At 28.9% G+C, this 13,594-nt stretch overlaps 1 protein-coding gene across 1 annotated transcript; it reads left to right on the top strand.

Annotated features, from left to right (window-relative positions):
* The first annotated feature begins 316 nt into the window (after positions 1-316).
* On the top strand, positions 317-1,576 carry LOC113375102 (proline dehydrogenase 1, mitochondrial-like). Its single transcript, XM_026615051.1, has 3 exons — positions 317-440; positions 741-915; positions 1,428-1,576. The coding sequence occupies exons 1-3, from the start codon at positions 399-401 to the stop codon at positions 1,574-1,576; spliced, it is 366 nt and encodes a 121-aa protein (XP_026470836.1). The 5' UTR covers positions 317-398.
* Positions 1,577-13,594: the final 12,018 nt, after the last annotated feature.

Genomic DNA, 13,594 nt, shown 5'->3' on the forward strand with positions numbered 1-13,594 from the left:
CGAAAGGTTAAAATAAAAATGATTTGCCTTTCGGACTTCGGCGTACAGAGCGTCACAAAATAAAGAACAGTTCGATTCAGAAAAATATGCCTTAAATCAAATAATAAAATATTTCCTGTAAATACATTTTTTAGAACAAAGGTGAAATTTGTTTCTTATTATTAAAACCATTTTTATAATTTTGACTAATTCCGTTTAAAAGTCTTGTAATGGGGCATTGATAACATCTATTTTAAATTTCACTATAAAATAATTTTATCAGAGTGTAGAGAATGAAAGTATATTTTGAATAATATTTTTTGAAATTGAATTTTTCATATTGATTTTAGGAACGCGCAAGGGCGGCTGCTTTAGGATATCCTGATCCTACGAATCCGACATTTGAAGCAACATCAGAGATGTATCATAAGACACTTACCGAATGCTTGCGTCGAATCAAGGTATTTTCTTTGGAACATTAATTTATGTAGCAGTTTTGATTCATTTGAAAATGAATTTATATAACATGAACAATGATTTGCTTGTGTATTATCTGTATTAATTATTAGTTTGTTTTTTTTAGCATTTGTGTCTCTGTTAATGAATTACCTAGAACCTAGTAACATTCTTACTATGTCCTAAAAATTCTATATAATTAAAAATAACTTATATAAAAGGTTATTGCTAATTTCGACTACTAACAAGTATTACGACAGAGAATTTTTTTATATTCATTTAATTTTGTACTCATACGTTCATAGGTTTTAAAAGACGCTGGCCAAGAAAAGAAAATAGGTATTATGGTTGCATCTCACAATGAAGATACTGTTCGATTCGCTATAGAGCAAATGAAGAACATTGGAATTTCACCTGAAGATAAAGTGATATGTTTCGGACAATTGCTGGCTATGTGTGATTACATTACTTTCCCGTTAGGTTATGTGTTTCTATTACAAATCGTTGAATATTTGGTAAATCGTACTGAGTAAATGTTACCCCACTTCTATTAATTATGATCAATAATGAATAGAAGTGGGTACATTTTACTCACAATCAGATTCAATAATGATAAATCTCATTGACACATAACTATAATGTTATTTTTTTCATAATATTAGTTAAAAAAAAACTTAAATCTTGATTTTGTAAGTTTCTATTTTTTTTTGCTCTAACATATTACTATGAAATTTATACCAACTTCTATTATAATAACTTATAATACAAAATTTTACATTATTCGCTTTAATTGAATTCAGATTATTTCATTTCGTTCAAGTGCGAATCAGTAAACTTTTACATTTTCACATCACTAATACACAAGATTTCTCAAATATTAATTATTTAGATTAAGTATCATGATCCTTTTATATAAACATTGTCTTGGAGCTGTGCTTAATATCTGCATGTTAATACAAGTACCCAAGAAAATATAATGAATTTCATTTTAGGTCAATCAGGGTATTCAGCATATAAATACATACCCTACGGTCCAGTCAACGAGGTACTGCCATACTTATCCCGACGCGCACAAGAAATAAGGGTGTTTTACAGAAAATTCAAAAAGAAAAAAGATTATTGCGCAGAGAACTGTTTTTAGACGTTTGTTCTCAGGTCAATTGTTTTATAAGCCGAAAGGTAACTACGTACCGTTCTAAAAATTACACAGCTAGGATTATTTTAAGTGGAGATTTAATTAAATTCAGATAAACTGAATAATGAAACAAATACATTATATACGCAACTTATTTATATTCTGTATTTGTTTGCGGTTTTTAAAGTATTATTTTGTAGTATTTTATTTTTATTTATATTATAGAATACGATTTTAATGAAATAGTGATTCATAGATCTGAATGTATTATATTATATAAAAAAATATATGTCGATGCGAGCTAAACAATTTTGACTAATGTATTGGTCATTTAATCAATTTTATTAAGACATTATTATGTGATCGAACACTTTTTACCATAGTTTCCTAATTATAAATTGTATTTAGATTATTTTTTCGAATGATTTATTACTAAGCTTTTTCTTTCCAAATATGTGAAAATTAACATGACTTGAAGTCTGAATCAGTGATTTTTGTATTATTTTGGAATGTATTATTTGTAAAAATTAATTTTATATACTCTTTTATAATGTATTAAATTTCTTGTAAAAGTATCTGATGTTTAATAATTTTTCTTCACTTAAAAGTATCTGGTGATAATTTGTAAATAAAATTGAAAATAATCACATAGTAGCATCATTTTTTAACGATTTCAGCATTTTATCAATTATGTGAAAGTGAAAACAAAATCATGAGATATCATTAAAACTAATGTTAAATATTCTAGAATTATTGACAATAATATGATAGAAATAAAAAATTAAATGTTGAATTATATAAAATTGTTGGATGAAATGGTAGTTGAAGATACTTGTTTGAATTAATAATGCGGATACTTTAACATGAGAAATATTTTGAAACACCTTCACAATTTGTCCCTTTAATTCCAAAGAATTCATATAAAAGTGATGTTTGTTGTAATTGTTTTTTTTGGTATGTAATTAATATTCTCAGTAATTATACTACATGATAGTATTAAAATGAATGTAATAAGATTTTAAATAGTAACGAAATTATTGTATATTAAAATCAAACATGGCTGTTATAATGCTGCTAGAGACTATTATAATTTTAACTGGTCAATGATCATCATCATATTAGCTGTATACAGTCTTATGAGTTCTAATCAATGAAACAATTTTGTTGAATACTATTAGTTGTTAAACTTTCAGTGCTAGACAGCAACTTCTTTTCTGTTTATGAAAAACTTGTTATATTTACTACGAGTACAATTGTGTAGTGCAGTGGCTAACTGTATTAGATGATATAGTCAATTTAAAATTCAGGAACTAACTTAAATTAGTATTACGTTGCTGTCTTCACATTATGTTCTATGCTCATCAGTTTTAAGTTAAAGTTGGCCACCACTCATATATAGCAAATAGATAATGACTATTGCGAAAGAAGTCTAGACTATAAAAATACTAATTTATTTATTTATGTAGTATATTTTTAGTATTGTGAGTGAAAGACGTTTAAAATACATCTAATTCAAAATAGTCAAAATGATTCTAACCACATTTTGTATGTTTTAAGTATGCAAGCATGTTTGCTTGAGATTTGTTTAAGAACCTAATTGTTTAGTACTTCACCAGAATTACAAGTATATACTTATTTGCTATATACTTCTGTAATCTGAGTTTTTAAATTATATTATAGATTTTAGTATACACATGCTTTGTTCCATGTGCAAAGTGTAATTAAAGCCTTTCATAAAGCATTCAACTACCTTTGCATTGGAATTTGTATATCTTTGAGTAGACTGGAAGTACATTCAAGTTACATTTCAATTGTAATTTTAATGCCGAAATAAAAGATTAAATAAACATTAATATATCTTTATTTAATTTTATAGATACAATGATATGTTTATAATATACATAATACTCTTTAATATTTTATGTACTATAGTTTATTTCAAATTGCGCTCACGGTTGACATGCTATTTGGCCACGATAAATATCTTTTCATAACTGTTCCTGCATATTTATTAACAATGTATATTATATTATGACTTTATTATTTAACATGGACAATTTGTGTTAATTTTTCCAATGGAGAAGTTTATCATTGAAAAAATTTTTTTCTTAATATGATGTCCCATAATAAAAATAAGAATATATCAAAATCTATCTTATTATTCTATATTAAATTTTAGTGATCTATCTTTCCGTAATGTACCTACATATTTGACAATAAAAATGAAACTAATTCCTTTTATTTAATTATTTAACCCTGAATATTTTATTTTGAATAATAAATTTTGATTAAACTTCTCCATTGTGATTGGAATTTGTGGCAGCATTTTTTAATTAGGCATAAACCTTTCCTATGATTTCAACAGAAGAATCATCATCATTTCATCAACATAAGGGTGGTAATAATCAAGTACATCTTATTGTCAATATTTGTAAATTATTTAATTGTACTCCAGATGAATGTATCAACAGATTTTTATTAACATACATACATGAATGTGAGACATTGACTATTGTGTTCACTATGGTTCAATCACAAATTCATAGATTGTCTTTCTCCACGGTCTTTTTCGCATTTCAGTTCTAGATATGCATATGGAGGTACCGATATTATAGGCCTATTGCAAGGCCTAATAGTTTATATATTCTCGCAAAGAATTCCATGCAGCGTAAATCCGACAGCTAGACCGAATTTTCGAAATGCTATAGAGTGTGCCCAGCATGACGTGGTCATCAAAGTCTGACTTAGAAGAGCTGAAAATTATATTTTAACAGTGAGTTTATTTCATTTTTTTCGAATTATTATTAGAATTTTGAAATAACAATTGAATATGAGGCGATTTGTCAGTTCACTCACAATAATTTCCGCTGTTTTACAAAAACAACAATGCTGTTTGAATTAAAATTATTATCTGTAACAACTTAGTTTAGAGAATGATGCTTAGTACATCTTAGCCATAATGAGCCGGAGAAGGTAAATATATATTATATTTGTTTAAATATATGATATAAAAGCTAATATAATATTTGTTTTTTTTTTGGCGAATTAGGTAAAGATCAATCTCAAGATGTATCCAAGCATTTTCAAAGATTTCTGCGAAGAAAATTTTTGGTATCCGGATCATTTTTGCTTCAAATGCGTATTTATTTTCCTAATCGAGCTATTTTACACGAATATGTCAATAGTGTTTTGCAACATTTTATTTATAATGGAAAACATAGCTATATATTTGATGCCATGGGATGAATTAGTATGAATAAAAAGATATAACATTTTAACTATCTTATATGATATTTTTAGTGAGTGTGTTAGTGTTTTTTCGACAAACAGTAAATGTTATTTTATTATACAATGACAGTTTAGTGTAAAAAATGCCATGCCAATCAATCATTAATTGTTCATACTAATCTGTGAATGCGGCTCTGTATTGTGCTATATGCAATGGTAACTAGTAATAGGCGTTTTTGTACCATACAAAAATTATGTACAGATTCAAGTGAAGATTGAATGAAATGAAATTGTGTTACTGAAGACACTATATTTTTTATTTGTATTATGATATGTATGATATTGTAGTTTAGGTTGATTTGATAGTCCCAAGCATGGGGTAATTGTAACAGCGCACTTTTTCGAGAAAATAATTAATTGTGAAATAATGAACAACAGTTATGAAATTATTTTTACTTGATTCAGTAGTTACAGCAACTATCCAACTTTATTTTCGTATAAATATATCTTGAAATCAGTGGATCTCAAGATATATTCATTTAAATGAAAACTGTTACAACCAGCCTCTAGCTCTCTTATCTATATTGTATTCCTTTTTAGGAAATCTTAAATATTGCATGATATATTAGAATTTTAACTGTTTTTAGATCCGAGACTCAACTCTCAATCTTAGTGTCACAACTGGTAATATAATATTACAGAATCACGTGCAAAAATTCAATAACAAAATATTAATTGCATAAGATAAAAAAAAAACAAAAAAATATATAAATAATAATAAATACTAATAACATACAATAAAATATAACATTTATATCAATGAATTAATTATTTTGATAATATACAGTTAGTTCATCTAATTAATAGTAAAAATTAACATAACTAAAATATAATCAGCGACAAATTTTAAACGGTTAAACGTTCGGTATAAACTATTTAGTGTTTGAAATCGATGCGCAAAGAAAAATTCTTTTCATTTTCTAAGATTTTTCACTGTTTATGGATAAATTTTGAGAATAACTGTGTTGGCCATTCGGTCAAGTGGTGAAGTGAAGATAAGGGAATAGATCTGCAGAAAGATGCTGCAGTCGGGACTGTAAACATCAAATTAATATATTCTGAATAATTTTGTCTGATTTAGAACGACAAACCGTCCATACGATCTGCTGTAAATATTGAATATTTATGAAAGTGAACGTGATTTTCATGAAAAATTATTGCACTATTTTATTTATAAAATTATGTGATGTGATGTGATGTTAATTATGTGATAACCTGTTTATGTAGTGTGTGTCAAGTAGTTTTTTATTATCGAGGAAAATATTCAATTAAGTGGACTTTTTAGTGCGTGTGTTACCAAAATTTAGTGTTTCCCAAACTGCATTGCATACGCCCCCAGCATGCCGCTATGACATAAAACAATGCAGAATCTTCAGCAGATGGTTTCCAGGTTGAAAGTGCCAGTAGCAGGCAAGCATGGAAGAGGAATCCGGCCACTAAAAGTAAGTCAAAAATGTTTTTTTAGATATACTTGGCCAATGGAGAAATGCTTCAAATGATCCGATAATTGCATTCATTAATTGCAGTTATTTGTGTGTATGAAAAGCGCAATAGTTTTATCTTAACCCTTTCGCTATGAGCGTCGTCTATAGACAATAACCTGTATGCACTAATGTCGTTTGTGATCACTCTGAGCTAAATAATGTGAAATTGAATTTGTTATTGTGGTTTTTAGATTCTAAGTAGTGTAGTTTTTATTTTTTAAATACATTTCTATTAAGAATGATTGAAAAATCTGAAATTATTCTGTGTAACTAATACATAGGCGCATTGGCTCATACAGCAGCGTCACTCCCGCGTAAAACACTCTCGTAGCGAAAGGGTTAACATTTTATGAATCGGAACTAAAGGTGCGAGTTATGATGTTTTTCTTATAAACTGTTGGAAGGCAAGTTTTCACTATTATTTTGTCGTACTATGATTAACACGTCTAAGCCGGGGGTCGATTTTGGTACGTTTTTACGTACGTTTGGTACGTACGTTTTTCTGTAAGGCGTTGTTATTGTCTTCGAAATGTGTACCACCGGTGGCCCGCGCAGCCCGGTAGAACAGCCTAAGTGTTAAGTAAGGTTTGATAATCTTCAGCTTATTTATCTATTTATTCATTACACGCCAATTGGCTATATACACTTAATTATATTTAATTAATAATTATAGTAATGTAATGTAACATAATAATGTAATCCAATGGTATTAAAACAAACACATACGGATACACCTATACATACACACGCACACACCCGCGCATGCTCCTATATGCAGTACACAATAGTAATTCTAACAAATTCTAATAAGTATTATTTTTTTTAACAATATTGATAAATGTTTTATGTGAGGAATTAAAAAAAGTTTAGTTTCGACCACCTGTTCGTTGATCACTATTGCTACTCTATTGATGGGACCGTTTAATATATAGTTCTTTGTGGTTTTTGAATATGGAATATAAAATATTCCAATAAGTCATATATGGAATATGGCTTATGGAATATGAACATTTTGATCGGTGTAAAAAAAATATCGATATTACTGTTTTCATACATAACCACTAGCCAAGGTCATAATATGATGTGATGTAATAAAACCTTGGTGTTCAGGGTATGAATGCTTGATGCAGGAATCTGCTTTTATATGAATGTGTTTTTATGATATAATACTCGCGCTATTACAGAAATTGTAATAATAATATATCATACAGAGATGTGGCAACTGATTGGGTTGCCATCAGTCAAACAGACTAGTATCAAGTCAAAATTAGCTTATAGGACTATTAGGTTCTGATTTCTGTTCAAAAATAATAATAAAAAAAATATGAATGTGTTTTTATGAAATATGCTTACATTTATGTATGCGCTATTCGAGGACGATATCAAATTTATTATATTATTATTATAAGATTTAAAAAATTATGAACGCTTTCTTATATTACTTCATATGAGCAAGTTACGAATTTTTTATAAATCTCCAGTCTTTTATGAGCAAAATACTCATTTGCATAATATACAGTTATAAAAATATTTTTAAAAAATGTAATATTTTGTTTACCTATCACAACGGCACGCTTTACATGCCTGAGAAACATGCTTAGCGTAGATGCGGCTACGGATTGCAATAGTCCGAGAGCCAGGAATACCATACAAATTCCCTTAGGGCCCATAGCGCAGGATACGTACGACTGAAAGACAATTATCATTTTAATTTTAACCAGTGTACGATTAATATATAGGCATAAAAGTTACGGTTTTATAATAGTTTTTATAGAAGCTTTACATTATATATACTTAATATTAGCTAACATAATACATGTTTTCTGCATAAAGACTTGCTTTACAGCCAAAATTTTAAGCAAATTAATTAAACCTTATTATTATCTTTTTAACAATATAATTACATTGCCTTCAGATAGTTATTCCTATTATGAAACAAAATTTTCTAGAAGGACGCTAATGATTTTGTATACTAGGTGATTACTCAATCGCATGAATCTTCAGCGTTTAAAAGTTTTTGTTTTCTCTTATTATTTATAGTATTATTTTACCTTTGTAAAATCTGCATACATAAATGCCTGTTCCAATCCTATGAATACTGCTAATGGCGCTGCTAACCTCAATCTCATATCAGCCAAGCTATCGCGAAATTCTCTTAAGGGTCCAGCTCGATCCGGAGGGTCAGGCGGCACCTATAGTAAAATTTACAATATATTGTGACTTTTATGTCGATGAAAACTGTCCGTCACCTTTTATCGAATATTTCTTGTAAAATTTATATTAAATCTGTTTCTCCTTCTATCCATATTAAGGAGCACAACTAGTGTAACCGCCTAAAAAAAGGTGATTTTTGGGAATTTATATTAAAAAAACTACTTTATCAATCACTTCAAAATTTTAGGAATATATTTATACATGTTTTAAGAATATATAGTAAAACTTTTGACGAAAAAAATTAAATGTTTTTTAAGTTATCGTCGATCTCCAACGGCGCGACAAAAAAAGGCCCTTCACTGCTGCAGTGATTCCGGCCTTCTACGTGGATGAAATTAAAAAAAAAATCTTTTAAACTAGATAATATTGTTTGCAAAATGAACTACGATGAAGAAAAAAAATCAAAAATTGACAAAATGACAGCGTTTTTTCAAAAAAAGTCGAATTTTACCCAAAATTTTGGTCGTTTTTGAACTGCCAAAATTCGATTTTTTATTCGATCAAAAAATCGATAATTCATTTTACGGAGAACTATATATAGAACATGTAAAGAAAAATTAATAGTGATCGGATCATTTGTTTTTGAGTAATCGCTGCAGCATATTCGGAAAATGCTGTTTCGAGAAAAACGCGGTCATTAGCGGAAATTGGTAAATAACTAGAACTGGCAAAGACTCAGATTTTCACATTTTATTCCGGAATTATTATTATTAGATGTTTTATTATTAGATGCAATAGTTCCAGCACCAATGTTTAATGCAAAATGTATTGGCCGATTCTGCTATAATATAGACCAATGTTATGGCAAGGCTATGTTACGTTAATTTTCATACAAAATGCTACTAAATATTGTGAAAATGCCATGTATTTGCTGTGCGATCAGGCGTTTTACACATAAAGTACAACTTCACTTATATGTTATCAAGCCTTATCTCAAAGATCCAGTTATGATAACATAGTTTATTTGTCATTTGTGCGTTTTCTAGGTTAGGGTTTCTATCTAAAACGCCTGACTGCACAGCAACCACATAGAAATTGACAGTTTTTAGTATCACTTTATATGAGAACTGTTACATAACATAACCTTTCCATAACATTGGTTGACATTTTACGACAGAATCGGACCTTTACTTTAGCTAATTCAATATTAAAACATCCCTAGATGGTTGTCTTTATTGTATTCGATTCTGTATTCGGTCATTGAAATTTTTATTGATTAAATAAACATCATAATACATTTTAGCATACAACCAAATATTGATGAATTTTAAAGAGAAAGTTTTGTACAATTTATCAGTTGAACATATGCTAACGTAGATTGAATTGTTGATAAATTTTCGCATTGCTTCAGGATTTGATTTTAATATCGCATTGCTCACCCGAATGTGATCAATGAAAACGCATGTGATGACCAATGCCAATACTGCCAATCCTCCGAATAGTCCTGCCAATAATCCGGCAGTAGATCTTGGTACAACATCGGCGCTACCATTAAGGACCCAACTTGTTTCATCAATTAGAGCACTGTCAACTACGCTTCCGTTGTAATGAGCAGTATATCTAAAGTAAAATGAAAACTGTTGATGAAAACAATTTTTGATACTATATTAGATAATTATTTTAAAACACAAATCGAAGCAAAATAAATCTATAGTAAAATTTATGCGAGTAAAACAATAATAAAACAAAGTATATTTGGACTTGAGTGATTTTAATGTTTTTATGACGTTCTTCAAACACATGATGGCGTTATTACACTCGTTACACTCGTATTTCTATAAAAATAAAAATAAAGTTGTTTAATATCAGTATCAAATTAAAATATAGGCAAATAAATTAATAATTTTTCAAGTGAATATTTGAATTGACGATTATTACAAACAACCATGAGTTAAAAAATAAAATAATATACTACTTATAAAAAAAATAAACTTGTATGATGATAGTGAAAAAGCCAATCAAATGATTTTATTAAAACTCTGCTTTATTATTAATATGAAAATAATTTAAAAAGGATAATTTCTTATGTTTTATAATTTATATTTTTTATATTTCGATTGAAAATTTATATGAAATGTTCGTCAACCTGACGGGACAAGCCAAAGCTCCGCAAACTCTTTCACCACTTTCGTCCAAGGCGTAAGCATCATCCAATGACAAGTATAGCGACAATTCGGATAAGTTTCCTGGCACGCCTAATATGCTATACCTATAAATATAAATAAAAAATATTAATATTTCATATTACTTTATAAACTTTGAACATTACATACAACCAATTTTTAAATGAAAATTTTAGAGACCGATTTAATGATTTAGATAATCTTGGGAAAGCTTGATCTGTTATCTTACTACACATTTAGATAAATATAAGAGCAATAACCAAAATGGTCAATTGGAGGTACATATACTTAATATCGTTTTGCAATTTGAGCTAATTTCAAATGGTACACTTGTATTTGACTGATCGTAAACTCGAAGCAAGTTATTTCTTATGATTATAAGCAAGTAGTACAAAGTACAATAATAGATTAAACTTATGGGGAGATATGCCCTACGTACGTATATTTATTAACTATTTATTAACGTATATTATTTTAGTCTACGACATAGCCGATTTGGTAAGAACAAAAGCAAAATATACATCGGCATTCTTTACATCACTATGCCCAAGGTAAAAAGACAACGCGCGTCCAGGATTTTATTTATCAATCCAATACAATATCTTTTGGATAATATTAGTACGGTTCGTGCTCTGATCGGCCAAAAATTATTCTAGATACTTTTAAGTATAGTTATTATATAGCCAACTGAACATTTCAGCCATACTGATGAATAATCCGTATTCCTTGTGCTTTTTTTTTATAACTAAACATTTCAGAACTGCTTTGCACAGAAATGAAATATATTTAACTTCCCGTAGGGCAAGTTATAATAATTGCAAAAAAAATCGAAAATGATTTTTTTTTTTATCTTTACGTTTCAAAACCTTCTGAACATTTTGGCATACCATTAGAAAAAATGGATGTATGTGTGTGTATGTGTGTGCGTGTATGTATGTATGTTCGGATAAAAAATTTCGTCGACGATTTCGGGAACACGGATCAACCGATTTGAATAATTCAAAAAACATTCGATTCGTATTGATAAGGAAACGTGCTAATTAATTTTTGGCGAAGGCAGGTCTGGCCGTTCCGAAGATACGGGGCAAAAAGTGCCGAAAACGGTAACTCAGTTTTAAGAGAACGGAGCGTCCAATTTGAATAATTCAAAAAACATTTTACTTGTAATGACAAGATGAAGAATTGATCAAATTTTCATGAAGGCAGGTCTAGCGGTTTCGGAGATCTAATGAAAAAAGTAAAAATAAATGCCATCTGGTGGTTAAAAATGATCATTAGATATATGCACATCAAATTATCAGATATTTTATAGAGATTTTAACAATAAGTATACAATTTTTTTACATTTCTATGGGTTCCTTGTGCGTTAGACGGCGGCGCGGCACTTGCGCGCTTTGACATTTCGTCTAGAAAAAATCTAATTTTTTCGAAGTAAAATTTTTTTAAAAATGTTAATTGTTTTGAAAAAAAAAATAATTTTTGGTACGGGAAGCTCCAGCAATTTGCCTTAAGGCACGATGCCTTAATTGCCTTAAGACAGAATTCCACTTGCAGCTAGTTATATTTTTTTATTATGCATCATTACTTAAGATATTCTAATTAGTATATATCTTCTTACCCATGTGATACCCTATGCGAATGTATATCGTCCTGGGTTGCCCCGGAGTAAGAGATAATAAGAGCTGCCAATAATGATCCTGCTACGAGTCCCAAATCTTGCGCGCCCTGCAGTCCTCTCGCTAACCTCCGAATCTGCATATAAATTATTAATCGACTTTTGTTAACATCTGAGAAGTGTTTGCATGTATCTTGTTCTTGAGAAATTTATTTCTGCATTATTAAGGAGTACATGTTTTACCTTTAGCTACACATTATGGTTACATGTTTTAAACGTAAACACGTGTATAATTTTTTAATAATGTGAGAGCGCACGTATCAAATTTATGGGTTTTAAAAAATTATCAAACTAATTTGTCGAAATAATTACTTAATTGCTTTTTATCTGTAGGTGGAATAAAATATTGAAAACTCAAAATAATTGAAAATGATCTCTTTTTATCACGATATGCTTTTTTATTAGGTTATTATTAGAAACAATGGATGTCAATCAGTTTAAAATATGTTGACGAATTTCAAATAAAATATAAAATTTTAAAATCATTATCTCATAACACATTTGATAAGGTTGTTCAATTTTACATCATTGAAGCAAAGATATAATTTTACATACGACTTTTTATATAGAGGAAAACGATTTTTTTTCATAAAATTTGTATTTGTATTTTCCATCGATGTTTAATCAATTTATTATTTTATTATTACCTGCTTCGATTTAGATTTTTCCATAGAGAATTACAAATACATATGATTTTTTTTTATTATAATAGGTTAAGTAACAGGCTGACCAAAAAATATATTATATCATTTTATTACCAAAAAAAAATTCAATAATTGGGCATTGAAATGCAAAAGCGTTTTATACGGTCATATATATTTTAGTCCATTATTAACGGATATGGTAATCAAAAAGCACATGAAAAATAAACCTTAAAATGTATGTATGGTCAACCCTGAGACAACACGGTGAGTGCGTACCGTATAATATGAAAACCGTGCTATAACAAACTAGGATTCAACATATAATCCAGGCTAATTTGCAGTGCGTTTGCTCTATGATAACCAGAAATCGGGTTGTATGAGAACCGTGCTATAAGAAACTTCTGAACGGTAAAAGAAAATAAAAATTAGTACAAATCACAAGATTTGTATCGCGTTATATAGAAACCAATAAGTACAAATTATGAATTATTGTTATTGCATTGAAGAGTTTATATAAGTTAAGGTGATCATATTTTTTTAAACCGGGACGACAAGTTTTAGTTGTGCTAACTCGAGGCGGGGGGAAGCGGTCTTTA

The sequence above is a fragment of the Ctenocephalides felis genome, unplaced genomic scaffold (genome assembly GCF_003426905.1).
Source record: "Ctenocephalides felis isolate EL2017-DRISC unplaced genomic scaffold, ASM342690v1 CF-g0.4_SCAFFOLD_01886, whole genome shotgun sequence".
Taxonomy (NCBI): Eukaryota; Metazoa; Arthropoda; class Insecta; order Siphonaptera; family Pulicidae; genus Ctenocephalides; species Ctenocephalides felis.

Excerpts from the sequence above, each read along its gene's own strand:
- LOC113375102 (XM_026615051.1), top strand. The coding sequence starts at position 399 with ATGTATCATAAGACACTTACCGAATGCTTGCGTCGAATCAAG. Across the intron at positions 441-740 it reads AATGCTTGCGTCGAATCAAG|GTTTTAAAAGACGCTGGCCA; the intron begins GTATTTTCTTTG and ends ATACGTTCATAG. Across the intron at positions 916-1,427 it reads TTACATTACTTTCCCGTTAG|GTCAATCAGGGTATTCAGCA; the intron begins GTTATGTGTTTC and ends ATTTCATTTTAG.